Raw genomic sequence first — 23,625 nt, forward strand, 5'->3', positions numbered from 1 at the left:
ATCCACTTCCAGCCACGAGGGAATTACAGGGACCAGACTTATCCTATGTCTTAAACAGTAACAAAAAACTACTGAGGTATAGGACACAGCAGTTTGCAGACACTGGAGGCTGGGCACCACCAGCTGTGGTGCCCTGAGCGGGGGAAGTGAATGAGGTGAGTGAGCCCCAGGAAGGCCCCCGCTTACCCCCTGGAGTGTTCAGGCCTCAGCGCTGGGAAGGAGACCGAGACTGAGCTTGCAGTTGTGTTGAGGTTGAGGATTTGGGGAGGTCAAGGTGGCAAGAATTAACAGGACAAAGACCAGAGAGGAGAAGGCGGTGCAGAGGACCTTCCTGGGGCTTCAGCAGGCGAGTGAGGAGACCACCTGAGGCCAAAGAGCCGCGGTAGAGGTGCAGGCAGGACAGTCTGTGGAATACAAAGAGATGGGAATAGTTCATGTTCCCAACAGCCAGAGTGGAGAAATCTCATGATATGTGGCATTAGACAGGGTTCCCAGAACGGCTCATCTCAGTGCAGGGGCTGGCTTAGCCCGGGCTAAAGGCTGCACCAGCTGGTCCCACCTAGCGAAGCTTACAAGCAAACCCTGCAAGATCAAACTGGAACTTAGCCATGTCGTAGAACAAAGCTCAGAAATATTTAAAAGAATACAAAAGATCAAAAACCCTGCACCCTACAATTTAAAAGTCACCGTGCCCAGCATCTAGTCAATAATTGCTAGAGTTGCAAAAAAGTAGGAACATATGAGCCTTAAGGAGGAGAAAAATGCATTAGAAACTGACCAAAATGGCACAGATGATGGAGACCTTGGCATTAGAAAGGCAATTATAAATACATATCATGTGTTCTAGGAGGTGGAGGAGCAGGACAGGAACCATGGAAATTGGGTTCAAAGAACCAAATATAATTCCCCCAGATGGACACTATCCTGTTCCTCACCCAACCTTCAATTAATTCGTCACTATGGACCCAGTTTCCTACTTTATTCGATGGGTTATAATTTGTTACTAATATTATTTATTTTGATACTCAAATTGTACCTGATTTGGCCAGTGGGAGCCCCTTCAAATTGTCACCTGTGCCCTTTTGACATGGCCCAGTCATTCTTTGAGTACTTCTTTCCTTCTGATATGCAAGGTGTTCCAGCTCTGCCTGAAACCAGTCATTTTTCCAAGGAGCCCTGGTTCCGTTTAGTGGAGAACAGTTTTTAGAAGCCGAGTTCTGGGTGTTGGGCGCTTTCTTACTATTGGGGCGTTGCTGCTGCCAGGCTCTCCCTGTCAGAGCTAGGGAACATATCTGTATGTCTAGATTGATTGATTGATTGATGCAAACCATAAGCTTATATCAATATTTCCAATTCTAATACATACCACATAGGGTTCATTCTAGTTCTCAACATTTGTAATGACTCCAACAGTGAGAAGCCTCACTCCCATGATGCATCATAGATTTGTGTATTTGAGCAGTCTCCTGTGTGTAATGCATCCCCATTGCAGCCACCACTGCCCTGTGGGGACCCTCCCTCACCCCACTCAGGCTTCCACACCACACACGGGTGTGGGCCACTGTCACTCCACATGGGCATTCTTCTCATCTTGCCTGTGCTCTGACATCCTGCACCGCCATCCCGACCCTGGGCAGGATGCCCTCCTCACCCTGGCCAGCCTCCATCATCCCTCCCAGGCTGCCACAGCTCCCCCACAACTCGGCTGCCTGCCTTGCTCACAGCCACCTAAGGGCTTTGTTCTGAATGTTTTGGGAAGGAGTAGAGGAAGTGCCTTTTGATGAACAGAAGTTCATCTTATTTATGGTTTGTGTGTATATTTAAGAAATCTTACTTTGAAATTATAACTATTCTATAAAGCTCATAAGTTTTATTTTTCATATTTAAGGCTTTCATTCAACTTTTTATATATGGTAAGAAGTAGAGATCCAGTTTTTCTTCTTTTGAAATGAATATTTCTTAAGAAATGGTTCTCCACATTATTTATTGAATAGCCGTATTTTTCCCACTGATCTGCAAATACCAACTTTACATACACTTGTGGGTCTAATTCTGAGCTATTAGCCTGATTTCCTGGGCTAATAATTACCACATTATCTTATTTACCATAACTTTGGAATCAGCCAGGGTCTACTCAGGAAAACTAACCTCTCTAAGTATGTCAAGCAAGACTGGACTCAGTGTGGCCAAACCATGGCCAGGAAGGAAGACACGGGAAAGTAACAGCTACTTCTCAGGTTTGCTTCTGACTTTCTGAGAGATGGGAAGATGGAGACACCACGGAAAAATCTCCGAAAAACCAAGCTGTCCCCAGTACCTAGGCCAGCCAACACTTTATTTGAGGTACTCATTCAGGTTGTTACACATTGCCATAAAGTATTTTGTTGTGTAAATACACTGTCATTAACTTATACGATAGTCAATAGTCCATTTTCTCAAATATTTTCTTTATATTTATCACTTTTTATGTCCCATTTAAGAAATGTTTGCTACCTTAAGGTTATGATGGTAGGTAGTCTCTTGTGTTTTTTTCTAAACAGTTTTCCTAGATTTTTCTGCCTTTTCACCTTATCTTTTATATTTAGATATACAATACACCAAGAATTGATTTTTTTTTTTTTTTTTTGAGATGGAGTCTCGCTCTGTTGCCCGGGCTGGAGTGCTGCAGTGCTATCTGGGCTCACTGCAAACTCTGTCTCCTGGGTTCAATTGATTCTCCTGCCTCAGCCTCCCAAGCAGCTGGGACTACAGGCACCCGCCACCACGCTTGGCTAATTTTTGTATTTTTAGTAGAGACAGGGTTTCACCATGTTGGCCAGGATGGTCTCAATCTCTTGACCTTGTGATCTGCCCGCCTCGGCCTCCCAAAGTGCTGGAATTACAGACATGAGCCACCGTGCCTGGCAAGAATTGATTTTTTATGTATGGTATGATATAGAGGTAAATATTAATTTTTTAAAAATGCATATTCAGTTAAACAAGCTCCATTTATTGCAAAGTGTGTTCTTTCCCCACTAGACAGCACTGTCATCTTTGTCATAGGTCAGGTGACCACATATGCGTGGGTCTGCTTCAGAACTTCCTGTTGTGTTTCATTCATCTGTCTTTTTATCCTTGCACCAGTTCTACTCTCTTAATTCTCATAGCTTTATACTAGAGCTTAGTTTCTGGCAATGTAACTTCTCCAGCCTAGTCGTTCTTCTAGACTGACTGCCTTGGATATACTTGGCCCTTCTGCATTTCCATATACATTTAGAATCAGCTTGTTAATTTCTACCAAAAACAAAACACTGCTGGGGCTTTTAATTCATTTATGCATAATAAAATGCAAAAATATTAAGGGTACAGTTTAATGAGTTTTGACAAATGCCTGCACCATGTAATCAACACTCTAGTTAAGATCTAGAACACAGTCATCACCTTAGAATGTTCCTTCATGCTCCTTTCCAGTCAATCCCCATTTCCTCCTAGAGGCAACCACTCTGTTGAAAGATTTCTGTCATCGTATGTAGTTTTCGATTATTCTAGGACTCTGTATAAATAGAAATGTATGAACTCTTGTTTTTTACCTATTTTGCTCAACATACGGTGTTTTATATTCACTCATGTTGGTGGGTATATCAGTTCATTCCTTGTTGTTGTTGAGTATTCCATTGTACGACTATACCAAAATTTGTTTATCCATTTACCTGATAATAGGCATTTTGGTTTTTTCCAGTTTGTGGCTGCTATTGATAAGGCAACTATGAACATTCTTAGATGAGTCTCTTTGTTGACATCTTTTTTCATTTCTCTTGAGTGAATACTTAGGTATAGAATTTGATTGGGTGATAGAGTGGGTGTATGTTCAATTTTATAAGAAACCATCCAGCTGTTTTCCAAAGTGGTTGCATCATTTAACACTCCCACTAACAATATGTGTGAATTCTAGTAGCTCTATATACTCATCAACATTTGATATGGTCAGTCTTTTTAATGTAGCCATTCTCAAGGTGTGAAGTGTTTTTTTTCATTGTGGTTTTAATTTGTATTCCCTGATAACTAATGAGTCTGAGCACATTTTCAGTGCTTGTTGATCATTTGTATATCTTCCTCTGTGAAGTTTTTGTTCAAATCTTTTGCCTTTATTTTATTGTTTGATATTTTATTGTTGCAGGAGTTTTATATATATTCCAGATACAGGTCTTTTGTCAGGTAAAGGTATCACAAAAATGTAGCACACATTTTGTCTTCTAAGCTGTGCTTTCCTTTTCATTTTCTTAATGATATCTTTTGAAGGAAGACAGTTTTAATTTTGATAAATTCCCATTTATTAAATTATTTCATGGTTAGTGCATTTCATGTCTTAAGAAATCTTTGCCTGACGCAAGATCAAAGACATATTTCCCTGCCTGAAGCTTTATAGTTTCAGCTTTTACATCTAGGTTATGATCCACCTTGAACACATTTTTGAGTATTATTTGAGGTAATTGTTAAGGTTTATCTTTTTCTAAATGATATGTAGTTATTTTCATGCTATTTGTTGAAAATATTCTTTCTTTGTTGAATTGCCCTGGAACCCTCTATTGAAAATCAATTGACTGTATGTTTGGACTCCATTCTCTCCATATATTCTGAACTCTATTCTGTCCTCTAAAATATTTGGTTATATGCCAGAACCACGTAACTTTTACATACCGTAGCTTTAGAGTAAGTCTTGAAGTCGTCCTCTTTGCAAGTTTGTTTTGACTTTTCTAGATTCTTTGCATTTCTGAATAATTTGATTTAACTTGTCAGTTTCTAGTGAAAAATCTGCTAAGATTTTTCCTGCTAATATTTTGATTGCAACTGTGTTGAATCTATAAATCAATTTGGGAAGAACTAACAGCTTAACAATATTGAGTGTTCTATCCATGAACATTGTATATCTCTCTATTTATGTATGTCTTTAATTTTTCTCAGCATCATTTTATAGTTTTCAAAGTAGAAATATTGCATGTCTTTTATTAAATTTATTTATATTATATATATTTTATCAACTTTGAGGTATAATTTACATAGTAATTTACAAATGCTCCCATTTTAAGTATACAGTTTATATTTTTAATCAATTTTTTTATGTTTATTGATGCAGTGGTAAACAGAATTGGTTTACATTTTATTTTCCAGTATTGTTAGAATATTTAAAAAATTACATTTACTATTGGATGTGATGTCTCTTCATTTTTTTACTCTTGAACAGTAAATATCCTCTATTTCTTTATGACATTGATGTGTTGAAGCAATCAGGTCAGTGGTCTTATTGTGTTGTTCATTACAGTGGTCATTAGGCACATATGGCCATATCCATGTAAATAAAATTAACATTAAAATTTTCCTTGATCACACTAACCTCATTTTAGTTGCTCAGCAGTCACATGTACCTAGTGGCTACTGTATTGCACAGCACAAATTTTCATTATTTCAGATAGTTCTATTGAAAAGCACTGTGTGGAGTGGTGGGGTGGCCCCACCTTCTGGATTTGCTTCACTGTTCTCTTATGGTGTTGTGTAACTCATTAAAATAATCCCTGTTATATATATATATATATATATATATATATATATAAAACAGTATAACAGTTATATATATATAAGCATATATATATATATGCTTACTTAGATCCAGATTAAACTTGTATTTCAAGACTACCTTAGGTGATACTGTACCCTTTGTACTGCATTACAAAGAACTAAGAATTAACCACTAGATTTTGCACCATGGATGTAGCTATTGGTCTTATGTGGGGCCAAAAACCTGATTTGAGGGGGTAGTTCAAGAAAGAAGGGGAAGAGTGGAATTGGAGACACCAAGTATAGACCAGTTGGGAGCTTTGTACTGAAAGGAGAACAGAGAAATGGAGTGTTAACTGGATGGGGATATAGTACTGAGTTGGAGAGCTATAGCGTATTTATGTGCTGATAGGAATGATTCATCTGAGAGGGAAAGCCTGACAATGCAGGAGAGAGAGAGGAGAATTATTAAAGCACTGTTCTGCAATAGGCAAGGGAGAGTGAGTGGGTCTGGGCTAGTGGACGTGTTGGCCATGGAGAGGGGCCCAGAGGCTCTGCCCACAATAATAGGAGGGAAGGCAGAGCATAAGCTGGTAAGAAGGGACATGGGACTTCTCTATTTATTTCATGTCATACTGTCCAAGACTGTACAGTACTGTAGTGGCCTTCATTATAAGGCCCCAGACCTTCATGTTTTGTGCGCCCTTTTATGACCTATGTATAGCTCTTCTTCCTTTGCTGTCATTTCTGTCTCAGTTTGCCTGACTCTACAGCCTTCCTCCCCACCCCATTTCTAACTTGCTTCTATTTATGCCATAGATTCAAACATCCACAACTAAGGCCATTAAATTACAAAAGAAAAAAAAAGACTGCCATGTAAGTTACCCTAACTTGGAAGTAGCTAATCCTGAAACTAGCATGGCGTGGAACTTGGCTACTTTGGAGACTTTCTTGGTCTCCCTCCTAGTGTCTTTGCATCTGTTCTGTCTTCCTCTTCGCTTCTCCTCTCTCTGCTTACGCACGGCTTTTGCACCTCTGTCACTCTGGGCTGCACATGGTCATGATGGCCTACTGACCTCAGTTTACGTCACCAGCTTTTGGGTCTTGCTTCAGCTGCAAATACTGGATCTTGTCAAGATGTTCTGGATTGAATTCATGAGAAAAGGAATCTGGTTGGCCAGTTCACGGGCATTTTTCTGACCTGTCACGGGGTTGGCTGGGCCATGCAGTCTGTTTCCTGCTCTTGCCTAGTCAGCTGCAGCTGGGAGAGTAGAGTCCTCCAGTAGGAAACACAACTGCCCGGGTTCACAACTCCCTAGGCTGGGCCGAGGCAGTTGTGGGAAGGGGTGGTGAGTGGGTGGGAAGGGGTACAGTGGTTGTGTTTTCATTCATCAAGGTGTTTAAATTGTATCACGAAGACAATGGCATGTAAGTGAAGTGCATAAGCGGTATTTTATGGACTTGCTTTTCTCTTTTTTTTTTTTTTTTTTGGAAACAGGGTCTTGCTGTCACCCAGGCTGGGGTGTGGTGGCATGATCATGGCTCACTGAAGCCTTAACCTCCCAGGCTCTAGTGATCCTCCCACCTAAAAGCCTCCCAAGTAGCCGGGACTACAGGAACAGGCTACCATGCCTGGCTTATTTTTGTATTTTTTGTAGACACAGGGTTTCACCATGTTGCCCAGGCTGGTCTCGAACTCCTGGGCTCAAGCAATTCCCTCGTTTTGGCCTCCCAAAGTGCTAAGATTAAGGTGTGAGCCATTGTGCTTGGCCTGTTTTATGGATTTTCTAACACCTGTTTTAACTTTATGCTTATTTTTTATTGGCTGCATTCTGCTTATCATAAACTCTGAGCAAATATTTGTGGAATGAATGACTTTTGAAATCACAGATAAGAACTGCCTTTTTCATTTTGACCACATATTAATTTTATTTTACTTTTGCATTTTTGGTTTAGAATGAAAATGGCTATAGTTCAAGAAGATCTGTATAGGAAAAAAAAAATTAGACTGTTGGCAAAATGCTGCCAGGCAAATCAGAATTCAAATCCCTTTACCTGTCTTAATTAACTGAAAGTATAGACTTTGAGTTCTGCTCCTGGGATTTAAAGTTTAAAACTTTTTATTTTAAGTAAATATATTGACAATATTTATATACTTAAGAATATTATTATTCCCTGAAGCCCAAATGCATAATTGCTACAAATTTAATAAATATCTTAAGATTGGATGAAATTCATTTGAGAAGCAAAATGTTTCCTTAATGCCAACGTGTCCCTTTAATGTGTTTGGCTCCAGATGTTTGGCCTCATTTGCTGGAGTGGATGCAGCATTAGCCTGTCAGTTCCCTGCTGTTTGCCATTATTTAGGAGTATTAGAGGCTGTAAGCATGCATGCTCATTGGGAAAGTTAAAGAAAGGCTTTAAATAGAGGAAGGTACCAAGCTGCGGCCCCTGTCCAGAATATCTGAGGTTAAAAGCAACACAACAAAGTGACTATAAATCAAGCATTAGACTCCTAAAAGTAGATGCAACAGCTAAGAGCAGTCCTACTTGTAACCATCTTTCATATTAGCTGTCAACTGAGATCCCGAAGCACAGAATCAAATCTTCATTAAGGGCCATTCTCTCCTTCAAAGGACGTGTCCAACAAAATATGTATTCTACAATGGAATATGCAAATTCTTTAGCAGTAACAGGGAACATAAATTGGATTTCCTCAAGTATTGGGGCCCACACTATTGTGCTCATAAATCCTTGCATTATGTCTCATTAACCTTTCATACTTAGATATAGTCTGTAGATTATTGTATTATACTAAAGTAAAAGTCTACTTTAATACCAATAGCAGGGTATAGTTCTTATACTGTGTCTTAAGAAATGGTAGAACCACTTGGAATTCCCTTTATATTGACATACAAATTTTATTTTCTTACAATGGGAAGATTAGATTTTGCCTCTTGTATAATTATAGTGTAAACCATAGAAATCATCCAACCCAGTTCTCAGGGTCATAATGTTTTCCAGAATTTCATGCTTATTATAAGGTTTTCCGCATATGAATGTGTTTATAGGTACCCGTTTAGGGCCAGAGCTCTGGTCCCTTAGGAATACCAGTTCTGTGTATATTAGCAAAGACCAACACTCCCAAGTCACTAACACATAGATCCACTTTTCAGTTTGTGTTTTCTTAGTTTTCGAAATACAGAGGTTTGCTGGGGGCGGTGGTGCATGCCTGAGGTCTCAGCTGATCCAGGAGGCTGAGGCAAGAGGATTGCTTGAGCCCAGGAGTTTGAGGTCAGCCTCGGCAACATAGCGAGAGCCCCATCTCTAAAAGTAAATAAATAATAAAATAAAATGCAGAGATTTAATGGCCAATATTTTCTTTAGGATTTTTATGTCTAGGTTCACACATGGGATGGTCCTATTGTTTTCCTGTACTCTTCAGTGGTTTCAGAATTAAGGATAGCATCATGAAATGATTTGGACATCATTTTATATTTTCTAAACAGTGCATTTTGAAAAGAGAGAGACTAGCTGAAAAAAAACTCCTAAAAGTTTGGTGAAATACATGTAAAACCGCCTGGGCCTGTTATTTTTTGCAGAGTTGGGTAAGGGCAAAGAGTTGTGATTACCATTTTAGTTTAAGTTTCTTTTCCTTCTTACATCAATTTTGGCATTTTATCTTTTTTCAAAACTTTTAATGTATTTTTCTAAAAGTTTCTGTAATCTAATTTATTATTGTATAATTGCTAATGATATTTTTCACTTGTTCTTAAATTTATTATGAAGTAGTTCAGATATATAAACAAGTAGAGTTGTAAGTCACAGTGCTTTGCGGTTGAAGTCGCCCACATACCACTCCTGACGCTAATTCCATCACCTTCCCTCCCGCACAACGGTACCACTCCCGCGTGTGACAGCCCTCATTCCCAGCATTTCTAGATACTTCCACTGCATGTATGCACCTGGACCCTGAAAGGCGTTATTTTGTATTTTCATATACTATTGGCATAAAATAGTTCATAGCGTTTTCATATTCTTTGATCTCGGCTGCATCTTCAGTTAGATAGCCCATTTTCCTTCCCTTTCCCTCTCTTTCTGACTCACACACACGCACGCCCACACCCATTCACACACGATTACCATTCCCAGAAATCAGTGTATTTGTCTTTTTGGCAAACTTTGCCCTTAACCTTCTTATATTGTCTTCTTTTATTTCTGACCTTTCTTATTCCCTCTTTTATTTTCTCTCTGGGTATATTATTCTTTTTCTAACTTCTTGAATTGGTCACCTAGCTCAGTAAGTAGTTTTTGTTTTTTCCTAACATACCTCAGTACTCTAGTGTCACAGCACCAGTGTCCTTCTTCGTCGCTTGGGGCTCTTGCAGTTACATAATTTAAATATTACCCTTGAATATAAACATTTAGGGCTATAAATTTTTCTTTAATATGTTGTATTCCACTAGTTTTATGGAATTATAAATTAATTTTCTTTATAATATAATGTATACATTTTCTGAAAATACCACGTAAGCAGAAATAAAAATAATTGTAATTTTATTTTATTGGGTGAAAGTGATAATGTTTGTAATCTACTGTGCAAATTCTAGGCGAGTATAGAATAAATAAGAAACACCACTGTCCTTAATAAAAGAAAACCTCAGATATTCCCAAGGTAGATCTGGAGGCATCCACCTGTTTTGATATGTTGTGTTTTCCCATTTCTATTTTGAGTTCTTCCATGGGTCATGTGCTATGTGGTCCATTTTAAAATGTCTAAGTGATTGGCTACTTTTTAGTTATCCTCGTTATTGATGCCTGACTTAATTGTATGGTGCTCTGATTATGTGGTAGTAATTCTTCGATATTTGCTGAGACTTGCTATGTGGCCTGTGCATGGTCTATTTTCATGAAATATTCCATGTGTGCAAGTGAAGACCGTGGATTCACTATCCGAGACTGGGTTCTCCTTAACCACATTTCAGAAGCCTGTTCACAGAATTGTTTAAACCTACTACATGCTTCCTAACTTTTCGTCTGCTTGATCTATCAAAAGAGTAGTGGCTTAAAACTTCTCATTATGATGTTTTTTCAAACTTGTAGTTCTGCCAATTTTCTTCATGAATTTGGAGGCTATGTAGTTAGCTGCATACAAATTTAGAATTTTGCCTTTTTGCTAAGTTTATCATTAGTAAGTGGATCTTTGTTTTTATTAGTGCCCCTTACTTTAATATCTACTTTGCCCGTACTTTTACCATCAGCCATTTGGGGCCCTTATGCTTTGGTGGTTTTCTTTTCAAATAGCATATAGCCTTTTAAAGAGCATGTGGCTTATTGCCATCATCTGTCAATCTACTGCTTAATTGTTTAGTTCACTTACATTTATAATGAATACTGATATTTTTCTTTTGTCTTATTTTTAATTGTTGTGGGAACATAGTAGATGTATATATTTATGGGGCACGTGAGATGTTTTGATCCAGGCGTGCAATTCGTAATAATCACATCATGGAGAATGGGGTGTCCATCCCCTCAAGCATTTATCCTTTGTGTTACAAACAATCCAATTATACTTTTAGTTATTTGAAAATGTACAATTAACTTCAGCTTATATTTGTCCTGCCTTTTAGATGGTTTTTGTTGTTCCTTCCTTTTTCTATTCCTTTACATCAACCAGGGTTTTACAAAATGAATCTGTTTCTCTTCCACTAACTAGTTTGGAAGTATAACCCTCTACTTCAATTTGTGTGTGTGTAACTACATATATTTAACTTACTCTAAAAATAATCTACAATTTGTTCCTAAACTTACAGCACTTTAACTCCCATATTTTACATATTATTGTCTAGTATTTTTTGTTAGCCAAATGAAACATTACTCTTTTTATAACAGCAATATTTGTGTTCATTTATGCACATTTACCCAGTTCTTCCCTATTCCTTCATGCTTCTCACACTTTTGCATATAGAATTAGCTTCCTTCTTTCTGAAATACTACCTTGGAAGTTTTGTTAGATGATATAGGGATCTGGTGGTGATGAACTCTGTTTTTGTTTGTCGAAATACGTATTCAACTGTAGAACTTTCTGGCCCTCCAACTATGAGTAGCGTCTAAATCACTCCCCACCAACAGTGCCCCCAGCCCAGAGACGTGCAGGACAGCTCTGCTGCATGCACGGTCATGCTCTCTGCTTGGCGGATGTGAGGCTATGGTGTAGGGATGGGGTTAAAACTAGAGAGATACGTGCTCAGTAATGACACACGGCCACTCCATGTACTGCAAAGAAACCTAGACAGTGTGGAAAGAGTAGAGAAAGTGATCCAGATACAGCACTTAAAACTGAGGGAACTCATGCTTTAATAGACACTGAAAATCACAAAGGAGGAAGGCCAAGTGCCTTAGCAATCTCAATAAAAATATGAAGTTCTTTTTACATGGTAAATTTCATAATATAAAAAGTTTAATGTCTGGAAACTGTGTAATTTACAAAAAAAAGTCCACGTAGGCCAAAGATGGCTAACACTGCATATAAGGAACATGAATGCCAGTGGGAAGGTGTCTGAGGAGGGGCAGGGCCACAGGTGTCCTGACAGGGAATATCTTTGAAGGATCTGGCACAAACAAGGGCCCAGTTCACAAACCACAGGTACACTCATTTTAGATAGAACAGCAGAATAGGTGATGAAAATTATACAGTCTTTACTTGTTGCCTACTTACTGAAAACAAACCAGATTATTGCATGGCATTTTCCAACCTGAACTGAAATTATCAAGGCTACAGTTCTTCTTGTGGGTCTGCAAGTGTGTATGGCTCGGGGGTGGCAGAATCTGGGCCAGGGACTGGCTGCAATGATCATATGCCGGAGGGTCACTGGGACACAGAGAGCAGGATCAGAACAGCGTGGATGACACCTTTGTCTCCTGCTAAAACCCAGCAAGTTTCAGTGTGGACCGTGAATTTTTAAAAAATGGAATGGAGGTGAAAACTTTCATTTTGTGTTACACATCAGTGTGGATCAAAATGTAAGTTTTAGTAGCAATTTTTCTCTTGGTATTTTGACTTAATTAAAAAAATCAAATTAGTTGAGTCATTTACTGGAGAGAATTAAGAAAGCTTTGACTCCCTTGCTCTGTGGTCCTGCTGAGGTTTCTAAGAGAGGGGAGTTGTACGGCTTATCGTCATTGTATTTACATCTGATGGAGTAGCAGAGGGTAGGGCATGCCAGTTTCCTGAGCTAAAAGGAAATATATGCAATGCTTTCTGCAAATGGTAAGCAAAAAATTGTTTTGTAAATATTACATCCATGGACTCCTCCCAAGTGGGACAAAGAGCCAAGGGCTATATGCAGGAGGCATTTGCCTCCATCCACATGGCCCTCACATACCCTGGGCTCCCCGGACGCCAGTCAGTCTAGCCACTACCTGACTTGCTCTTCCTAGACTGGAGAAACAAAACGGTATTCCATTTTCTGTCATCCATACCAGGAGTCAGGAAACTTCTTAAAAGGGCAGGTACTGGCTGGGCGCAGTGGCTCACCTGTAATCCCAGCACTTTTTGGGAGGCCAAGGCGGGCGGATCACCTGAGGTCAGCAGTTCGAAACCAGCCTGGCCAACATGGTGAAACCCCATCTCTACTAAAAATACAAAAATTAGCAGGGCATGGTAGTGGGTGCCTGTAATCCCAGCTACTTAGAGGCTGAGGCAAGGAGAATCGCTTGAACCCAGGAGGAAGAGGTTGCAGTGAGCCAAAATCACACCAGTGCACTCTATCCTGGGCGACAGAGCGAGACTCTGTCTCAAAAAAAAAAAAAAGGCCAGGTATTGAATATTTTATGTAGTGTGGGCCAAAGGCAAAATCAAGAATATGATGTAATTACTTATATAACCCTTTAAAAAGGTAACTTAGCTCATGGCTGTGAAAAACCAGACCGCTGACCAGACTTAGCCTGTGGGTCATAGTTGCCAACCCCTGATCTACATAAAGAAATCTTGGTGAATTATACAATTTCCCTTAATTCTAAGTGCATACTTTTTCCAGTGTAGCCTGAAACATTCACTGTGATTTTATGATTTTACATCCATTTTAGTCATACAGGAACACCAAGACTGACATACACAGAAAGTGGCGGTGACTTTACAGTGGCCTCTAGACTGTTCTATCATTTTATCACTTTTGTTTTCCCTTCCTTGAAACTTATATTTAAGACAGAATAAAACCACATAAACCATTGGCTCTTCAGTATGAAACCTAAAACAACAATGTACATGGGACTAAAACCAGGTTAGAGTCCGTGAGTAACTCCTAGCTGGCTCAATAACCACAGGAAGCGGCAGGGTGGTGGGGGTGTTTGCTAGAAAGGGCAAATAGGGCCACACCCTTCCCCTCACAGAAAGAGAGCACAGACCCCAGAGCTTTACTCCAGGGATCCTTGGCACTTGGGAAAGAAGGAGGCTGAGAGATTTGCTGAGAGGGACAGCCTAACCATCTGCATATGGATTTAGAAACTTGAGGTTTACTTTTCATTGTTAAGAACCTGATTTTGCTATCTAATGCACAGTGCTATAAATTTGGTCTTCACTTGCTACACTGGTACTTTTATTACCATTTTTTCCCCTTCTAACATAAAGAAACCCTCATAATTGCTGGCTACTTTAAAATAAAGTACTTCGCTTTCAATGTTGGGATCAGGGCTAGAATAAGACATGCTTATTGTTGGCTTTTGTCAACATGGCTGTTGGTTAAATTAAAAACCCCTAGGATGGAGCTCAGGAGAACACAGATTGGATAAATATTATCCTTTCTTCTTTTCAGAGGAGTACACTGAGGAACAGGTGAGATTGTCAGTGTATGCTCAGAAGCTGAGATCCCACCCATTGTTAAAACCCCCACCTGGGGATCCTGAGGTCAGTGCCCCCTGCCAGGCCCCTCAGGTCTGCTCCATGTGCTGCTTGTGGCCCAGGCCAGGTGGCCGCCCCCCTTCATGAGGAACCCTGTAGTGAGGTGGGTAGGATTTTAATTTTAGAATTACCTAAAAGATACTTATCTAAATTCTCCAACTAAACTCAGTACTAATACGACTTTCAGCATTTCCTTTCTTTATAAAATAAATTAATGGTTTCCCCTAACTAGATGATTCCCTTGTCTTGCCTCAAGCTGGCAACAATTTAAGTTACCGTCAGAGCTGTAGGAGAAGTCCACCTCCACTTTTTAAGATACATCTCCCTCTTCCCGGTTGGCCATAATCCAGGCATACATCCCAGCAAAAGGCCCTGTTTCTTAGGATCTGGACGTGTGGCTTCAGCGGTGGGGGAGGGGCCAGTCCTTCAGACAGCAGGAGCACAGGAGGCTGGCCAGGGCCAAGGTGAGGGCCTGGGGACAGCTCACAGAGGCAGGTGCTGGGATTGTGGGGACCTGGCAATGGATTTAGATGTTTAAGACAACTGAGGGACCTGGAGTTGGGAAAAGAGAATAAAATTCAGCAGCTAATAAAAGGGAACAGGAGCTGGAAGGCGGGATTCTGGTTAAATCTAGTTAGCCATGGAATTTTTTTTTTTTTTTTTTTTTTGCTTATAAGGAAACTGAGTCATTTCAATCTTTCCTTCCAAACTTGATAATTACTTATTGATGACTATTCAAAATTTGACATTTTAAAAAACGTTTTGAGCTTTTAAAAATAATAGCTATAAATGCAAAGTACTATTGATAATAAAACCAAGTTGTTTATCCATGTACAAAAAAGGTCAATAATGTTTTAAAAGCACAAAGTTGCATTTTAAATCGCAATTGCATAGTTCTAAAATGCCTGGATAAGAGTTACATAATTTTTTTTAAGAAAATTCAAGTTTGGTTGACAGCGGGACCCAAAGGACATTTGCAGAGCAGAGTTCAGAATGGAAGCACTGTTTCAATGTGAATTATTGCATTGTGGCTGAGATATTACACTATCATGAGACCAAAATTGCTACAATTTAATTACAAATCATTGGCATTTTAAAAACCATTTTTCTGTTTTGGCTAATATAACACTTTCCTATAGAATTCAACTGAAATTTCATATATCCCACCCCCAACCAGCAACTGAAAGCCTTAGAAAAAGCTCTATTTGTATTTCTGTGTATAAAAGGTACTGCATATATACCTCTTAGCAAAATATGTGCTCCCTTTCCTCTCCCCACCCCAGAACCATGATCATTTTTGTACAAAATCCTGGTGAAGAATCATATCAAAGATGAGAAGCAGGGAGTTCAAAGGTAAACAAACATTTGGTGAAGTGTGTAGGAAATTCCATGAGCCTCTTGTACCAGCCCCACAGAAGTTCTGGCTTTTGGTGAATGTGGCCCAGAAAAGCCACCAGTGTGTGTGGCAGCCTTTGGACGTGGTGGTGCCCCTCGCCTGCAGAGCACAGCATCATGAGGGTGCTGGTGGCTGTGGGCGGACTGCACTCAGGGAACGGCTGAAGCAAACGCCAGGCCCCCATCTGCAGGCTGCTCAGAGTCAGTGGGTATAAAAGATGCTTTAGCATTTGGAAGAAGGGAAAAATCTTCCTGGGGACAGGAACTTGTAGCCATTTCCAGAAGGAAGTCTCAAAGGGCGCGCAGGGGCTGCGGCGGGAGGGCCGGCAGGCAGCGGCAGTGTGCCCAGCGAGGTGGTCTGGGTGCGCCAGTGTCCGTTGGGAGGGGCTTTCGGGGGAGCTCCGTCATGCTGCTGCAGGGACAGCTCCTTCAGTTCAAGCTTATCCACTCCCTCCTCCTTCTTATTGTGCCGTGGTGACAAATTCAACAGACTGAGGACATCTCTTTTGGAAGTCATCGTGCCAGGAGCCCCCCGGAAGATCTTCATTGGCCCTGTGGAATGCTGGGGTGTGCTCTGCCAGAACATCTTCAGGTTATGGACAGCCTGCACCTTTTCATCAATGGCTGCCATTTTCAGTTTGTCTATGTCGGGAGCGTCTGCTGGACTTGAGCGAGCAGATCCAGCCGAGGAGTAGGAGAGAGCTGGGGAGGGTGCACTGCCAGCAGGAGACTGGTGGCCGGAGCTTGGGGACATGTTCCTTGGTGATTTGGAAATGTGAGCGCTGTAAGGAGAGCTGGGGTACTTCAGTTTGAAGAGAGGCTGGTCCAGCTGGGAAGTCTGTGAGTCGCAGCCGGGCGATGGCCGGCCACTGTGTTGGCTCGGGCTGTCTTTGATGGACGTCTCTGAGGTGGTGGGGCTGCTATATCCAGAACTCACCTTGGGCAGGGAGGAGCTCCTGGCTGGGGGCTTTGGTTTAACAGTGACTGGTGATGGCTGACTCTTCTGATGGGAGAGAACAGGCCTGCTGAACGCGCTGGTTTCTGACGCTCTGAAGACAGCAGTGCTGCTGGGCACCTGAACGCCATCTTCAGGGTTATTACTCTTGCTCACCTGGCCGCCGCTCCTCTGGAGACGCTCCACCGCAATGAGATGACTCTGTGTCTCCTCTAGAATTTTCTGGGCTAACTCTTGTGGATCAAGTTTTGGGTTGCTTTCTTCTTGGGATTTCACGGTACTGTCCGTTTCTGTGCTAGACTGGTCTGATTCTCCTGTATCTGAGCTTGCTAGTTTTCCCACCTTTTGGAAGGGTGAGTTGGGGCTGGGAATCAGAGTCATTTTCACTGGAGAATTTGGAGTGCTGATGCTTCCTTTGGAGCTCACCGAGACTCGCATGCCTCCGGCTGTCCCAGGTTGGGGTTGTTTGTGGTCTGGTGAGAAGCATGTGTTTCGGTTTTCTTGGTAGGTCGCCAAGGGCTCGTTACTGATGATAGAAAACCCTTCATATTCTTCTTCATCTTTGTTGCCTGCAGGGCGGGTCTGGGGAGGCAGCTGGCTCCGAGGCAGGGTGGATCTCTGCAGGTAAGCGTTCTTGGACCGGTCATGGTCCTGCCGTCCTCCGGGGCCTCCACCCTCTGATCCACCCTCGGGTTTGGAGACAAAGCTCATTGAGGAGGCAATGGAGCTCAGACTGTACACAGAGATGGCATCTGAGGCGATGCTGTCTGCACCGGTGGGAGAGAAGGGGGGTTGCTGGTAGCCCAAGGGCAGGGCGTTGGAAACAGACTGAGCAGAAGCAAGAGACTCCAGGGAGGAGGAGCTGTCAAGGCTGAGGCGCTTGGGTAGCTCAGTAGAATCTAAGCATAAAACACAAGGGCCCCAAGGGCAGTTAGAATTCTATATGGTTTTGATTTTTCTTTCAAAATTTACAACATCTTTATATGCATAGAAGCTAGCAAAGAATTACGCAAGAGCTACTCATATTAATCTTAACAATCCTCAAAAACATGGTCCTGTTAGAAAAAGTAAATCTAACATAGGGACAAAATCACTCTAGGAGAGCTCACAGCCACACCCACCCCAGACCCACCATGGCCCATCTCCACTCTGCTCCCTGTCGCATGTGGGGTCAGGGTAAGCAGCACAGGTCTGTATCCACCTTCCTCTGAGCAGGGCTGGCCGTGCTCCTGGGGTGGGGGCCCTTTGCTCAGCTGGGGCATGTGAGCAGTCTGTGACATCTCCTGCCCTCCTTTCCAGCTCCATCCCAGCAAGTCCCTCTGGCATCCTCTACACTCGCTCTCCACACTGCCTCTCCCCCATTCTCTCAACTTACTCCATTCAGGTTTTAGTCCCTATCAATCATTCTTATAAAGGTCACCAATGAGGTCCACACTGCCAAATCCAGAGTCCATTGCTCAGTTCTGCAGTGAGACACACCCTGCCCTCACCACCCCCTCCTCCACAGGCCCCTCCTCATCCTTGTCACTCTGAACCCTGGAATGCCCACAGGACACAATCTTCTTCCCCTCCGACCCGCATGCACCCCAGGTGATGCCATGCATGTTTCTGTCTCCATGCCAACCTCTCCCCTGAGCTCCAAACTCACATACCAGCTGCCTGCATGGATGCCTAATGGATATCCCCAAACCGAATGTGTCCCAGATGGAACTCAAGCCCATTCCTCCTGCCACTTTCCTGACCTCAGCAGACGGCAATCCCATTTTGGCAGTTCTTCCAAATAAAAAACAGGATACCACTTTGACCCATCTGTCATAACCTTCAGCAGACCCCGTTGGTTCCACCTGCAAACCATAACCACCTTCCAAGCCAGCATTTGCTCTTCCCACTGTAGCCAGCTCGGCCCTCAAGAACATCAGTCGCGCTGGGTGTGTCCCCAGGGCCTGGAAATCTCCCAGGTCCATGTGACCTGAGTGTCTGCTCCCGTCAGGCCCCGTAGCCCCATAGAGGACAGGCACACCTGTCGCCGCGTTCCCATCTGCTCTGCCACCACCCTCTCACTTCCAGTCCCTTGCCTTGCTTGAGCACGTGCCACCACCATGTACATTCCAAGTTCCATGAGAGCAGGGAGTTTTTGTTTCCTGCTCTTGAATAGTCCTTAACTGTTCCCTAACATACACAAAAAATGTTGATTCACTTTTCTTCTGCTTCCCAAAATGTATGTGCTGGTGTCGGCCCCCAGGGAGAGCGTGGCAGGCCCTGGTGGAGAACTGGTCTGAGGGCAGGCTCTTACCAAACAGAGACAGCAAGGACTGGAGTGCGAAGTGCACGGTCCGTCGATTAGCTTGCTTCCCAGTTTTCAGGATTACTTCCTCCTGACCAACTTCACAGAGATCAAAACCTAGAGGAACAAAGAATATAAGCATCTGCTTCCTTCGGGAAGATTCCAGATCTGAACATGAGCGCTATAGGGCTCCTTGTGTAACTTCATGGAATGCATGCAAGGCCCTTCAGCAAGCATTTGGGCCTGGGGCTTCCCCATGTCTGCACAGAGGTTGGTCATGTAGCAGAGGGGTCGGGCTGCCCCACCCAGAACATCCACTCTATGCAGCCCCCATTTGGCGTGTGTGTGGCTCTCACTGCCTGGCTCTCCTCTGTCCCTTCACGGAAAGCACTATGGACCACAACTCAGTAAGGCTCACTCACATGTTTTTTTTTCCATTTTTTTCACAGAAGTACAGTCTATATAAAGACTGTCCAGGACAAAAACTGGCCACTCCATTCAGCATTGACAGCAGTATTTAAAGCTGGTGCATGGTAAGGTGAAGTTTCTCAAGGGCAAAGACAATGCCTTCATGCATGTTCATTGTCTGCTCCCGTGGGCTTTGAAATGAGCGCTGACAATGGGGAATCTGCAGTGACTTCTCTGCCTCTGCCAAAGCCCAGGGGTGCTGCTCCCTAATTCTAAGGATTCTAATGAGACTCAGAGCAGGTGTAACACAGGGCATGGAGCTTCCTGAGAAAGAGGCTGGCTAACAAACTGTGGACGTGGTACTTAGATGCATTAAGAGACATTATGGGGACACAAGCAAGTATGTCTCCCTGGGGAGAAGCCAAGTGCAGATGCTATGGCCACAGATGATATCTTTTGGCTCTGTGTCCCCACTCAAATCTCATCTCAAGTTGTAATCTCTGGATGTCGAGGCAGGGACCTGGTGGGAGGTGATTGGATTGGTTCGCATGATAGTGAGGGAGTTCTCACGAGATCTGGTTGTTTGATAAGTGTTTGGCATTTCTCCTGTGCTGTCTCTCCTGACACCTTGTGAAGAAGGTGCCTGCTTCTCCTTCGCCTTCCGCCATGATTGTACGTTTCCTGAGGCCTCCCTAGCAATGCAGAACTGTGAGTCAATTAAACCTCCTTTCTTTATAAATTACCCAGTCTCGAGTGGTATCTTTATACCAATGTAAGAACAGACTAATACAGACGGGGACCACAAAGCAAGAATTTAGGGCCTGAAGAGTCTTCAGCATTGAAAATCTTCACTCACGATCCCTGGTCCCTGCATTGAGAGCACTGGGTAGATCACTGAGCTCCCCTGACAACACTGCAAAGTGCTGGGTACCTACGATGCCACACCCTCTCCTCTGACCTCACAATGTTAAAGTAAGGGGGCCCATAGTACACGATGTTACTGTCAGCATGCTGTGTGTCATGACTCAGCAACAGCATATTCACCAAAGGAGAAACCCCTCCGTCTCTCTATCTAGGCAGCCAGCCTTTTGACTTGTACTCGGGGATTTGGAGACTATCATTCCCTTAGGAATTAGGTTCACTAAAGGAGCATTCTGGTCACTATGGGACATTTTCCTCTCTGAATTTGAAAGTAAATAGCCCCTGAAAGCAACAGGAAGACATAATCAGAGAACTCAGCATTAAAAACCAATAATGAATAGTATCAATGTAATGCTTCCATTAGAAACCTCTACTTTTACCAAAATGATTTAAATGGGGTTGCTCAGAACTGAGTCCTCTCCATCTCTGACAGCCCATGCTGGGTTGTGAAGGTGTGTGCTTATTGCTGAGGACTGGAAAGGGGGCATTTCTTGGAGCCTTGGAGCCCTGGGAGCGAGTCAGCCACCTCTCTCCAGATGACAAGCCTGCCGGACACCACTCTCCTCCCTGAGCTGTATGTCAAAAGGCCATAAAGGTTGCAAATGCATGCAGACCGACTCGCCCCTTGAGTATCAGTGGCTCTTGGAAAATACAGAGAACAACTGGAACATCAACTAAAGTCCCCCACAATCCCAACACCAGAGACAGCCTGTGTTAAGAGTTTTTGGGTTTCCTTCTGTACTATTCTTGATGTATCTGGCAAAGGGACCTCAAAAGCAGGGAGTGTGCAGGGGAGGAAGGCTGGCTCCACCACCCCCACACCAAAGGGAGGCTCAGGCTCCATGAGGAAGAGAGCTTTTCCTTTATAAAGCAAGGTCTTGGCCAGGTGCGGTGGCTCACACCTATAATCCCAACACTTTGGGAGGCTGAGGCAGGTAGATCACTTGAGCTCAGGAGCTGGAGAACAGCCTGGGTAACATGGCGAACCCCTGTGTCTACAAAAAATACAAAAATTAGCTGGGTGTGGGTGGTGCGTGCCTGAAGTCCCAGCTACTTGGGAGGTGGAGATTGCAGCGAGCTGAGCTCGCACCACTGCATTCCAGCACCCCAGCCTGGGTAATAGAGTAAGACTCTGTCTCCAAAAAAAAAAAAAAAAATGTTGTGGTTGTGGCTTCATCTTGCTGACTCACTTGTGGCAATGCCCCCAGGGCTTGCCCTACGGCTTCTCACTGAAGTGACAAGAGAAGCATCCCGGATGGGAACCCGGCCCTTCTCAGTCTAGCCTCCATCTGCTGCTGCCTACATAGAAATTTACTGTGTTTACACCAGGAAAATGATGCTTTAAACCCACAGAAGAAAAGCATGTAGTCCACGAGCGGTGGCTCACACCTGAATCCCAGCACTTTGGGAAGCTGTGTGGGAGGGTTGCTTGAACCTAGGAGTTTAAAAAGACCATCTTGGGCAAAATGGTGAAACCCAATCTCTACAAAAAAAGTTAAAAAAAAATAAAAAACCAAGTAGTGCAACCTGTAAAGGATGCCAAGCTTCTAATCCAAGGGGATTCAGAACCCCTGTGAGGCACTGTAGCTCCCCACTTTACCTTCACAATAAACGATGTGTCTGAAAACACATGGAGCCAGCCTTGAGTTGAGGTGGTTGGGGAAGGTCATCCACAAAACAGGTTAGACAGTGGGACCCCGAGCGGGAAGAAGCTTTTTTTTTTTTTTTTTTGAGACAGAGCTTTTGCTCTTGTCGCCCAGGCTGGAGTACAGTGGCGCGATCTCGGCTCACAGCAACCTCCGCCTCCTGGGTTCAAATGATTCTCCTGCCTCAGCCTCCTGAGTAGCTGGGACTACAGGCATGCGCCTCCATGCCCGGCTAATTTTTCTATTTTTAGTAGACACGGTTTCTCCATGTTGGTCAGGCTGGTCTCAAATTCCCAACCTCAGGTGATCCACCCATCTTGGCCTCCCAAAGTGCTGGGATTACAGGAGTGAGCCACCACGCCCGGCAAGAAAGAAGCATTTTTAAGGATTCTCTGTCTGGCCATGTCTGACAGCTCATCCATATAACAGTGAGGTCAGACAGTACCATCTTCTCAAGGTTGTCCACTTCTCTCAGTTTAAAATTGAAAGGCCTTCCCTGGCATCACAGCCCACAGATCTGCCCTGCCCCCTACCCCACCCCGACCCCTCCGTGGCTGTTCCCTCAGCCTGGCACTTTCTCCTGCAAACATCCCAGTCTCTGTGGGCCTGTCCTGGCCCTGCCCCTGCCCCCACCCATCTGCTTCTGCCTGCCATGGTGCTCCCCGGCTTCCTAAGGCGTCCCTTAGACACTGTATTAGGTTTGTTCGTGTTCTCCCAGTAGAGTGCAAGCTCTAGGATGGTAGGAATTTAGTCTTTTGCTCACTGCTGCATCTCCCGTGCCTGGAACATTGCCTGGCACATAACAGGTGTTCAAAAGAAACCTGTGGAGTGAATGGTTCCCGAGCCAGTCACTGGGCCCCTAAGTGGGGCAGGAGGGGAGTGGCTCACAGCCTCTTGTGTTCTATTAGCAGATGCACTATTATAGGTACACAGCAATATGTCAGGAGTCACATCTGCATGTTACAAATGGTAAAAAAAGGGAAATCAAGTGTCCTGCACTGACTGAGGCCCCTGCTATGTGCAGTCCTAGGTACCCATGGTCTCTCAGAGGTGGTTTCAATAGTACTGTTTTCCTGCCAGTTTTGAGTACCCAGTGACAGAGGACAACACTGAAACCATCATCATCTTATGACTCTAATTTTAGTTTTCTTTAGCTCCTAATAACACTTGACCTCCAATAATACTAGAGTCCAGCAGGTTCATGTTAAGGTAATGGGCACAAATGACAGAGATGAAATCACAGTGCAGAGGAAATGGCACAAAGCCATTTGTGCCATTTGGGAATCCTGCTAAACCACTAGAATCTAAGTTAACTTTTTTTTGGAAGAAAAAGAAAGAGAGATCCTCCTGCCTCAGTCCTCCTGAGTAGCTGGGACTACAGGCATGCACCACCATGCCCGGCTAATTTTTTTAATTTTTGTAGAGATGGGGTCTCCCTGTGTTGCCCAGGCTGGACTCAAACACCTGGCTTCAAGTGTTCCTCCCCCTCAGCCTCCCAAAGTGCTAGGATTACATGCGTGAGCCACTGTACCCAGCCTGAGTTAACTGTTTTAAGATAATATTTAAGAAGACACGGAGATACTTT

At 43.2% G+C, this 23,625-nt stretch overlaps 1 protein-coding gene and 1 long non-coding RNA gene across 5 annotated transcripts in view; one reads left to right on the plus strand and one right to left on the minus strand.

Annotated features, from left to right (window-relative positions):
• The window catches only part of LOC134739229 (uncharacterized), a 50,936-nt gene extending 30,724 nt beyond the window's left edge, over positions 1 to 20,212 (plus strand). Inside the window, exon 2 of the long non-coding RNA XR_010125835.1 lies at positions 19,515 to 20,212. This is a non-coding gene — a long non-coding RNA (uncharacterized LOC134739229). The remainder of the gene's footprint in view (positions 1 to 19,514) is intronic.
• Positions 11,866 to 23,625, minus strand: part of TTC28 (tetratricopeptide repeat domain 28) — a 740,175-nt gene continuing 728,415 nt past the window's right edge. For all 4 annotated transcript variants that reach the window (XM_054470478.2, XM_054470479.2, XM_054470481.2 and 1 more), the window contains 2 exons: positions 19,075 to 19,182; positions 11,866 to 17,680 (listed from right to left, as the gene is read on the minus strand). In XM_054470478.2, coding sequence (XP_054326453.2) covers positions 16,050 to 17,680; positions 19,075 to 19,182 — 1,739 coding nt within the window. In that variant the 3' untranslated portion in view covers positions 11,866 to 16,049. The remainder of the gene's footprint in view (positions 17,681 to 19,074; positions 19,183 to 23,625) is intronic.

The sequence above is a fragment of the Pongo pygmaeus genome, chromosome 23 (assembly GCF_028885625.2).
Source record: "Pongo pygmaeus isolate AG05252 chromosome 23, NHGRI_mPonPyg2-v2.0_pri, whole genome shotgun sequence".
Taxonomy (NCBI): domain Eukaryota; kingdom Metazoa; phylum Chordata; class Mammalia; order Primates; family Hominidae; genus Pongo; species Pongo pygmaeus.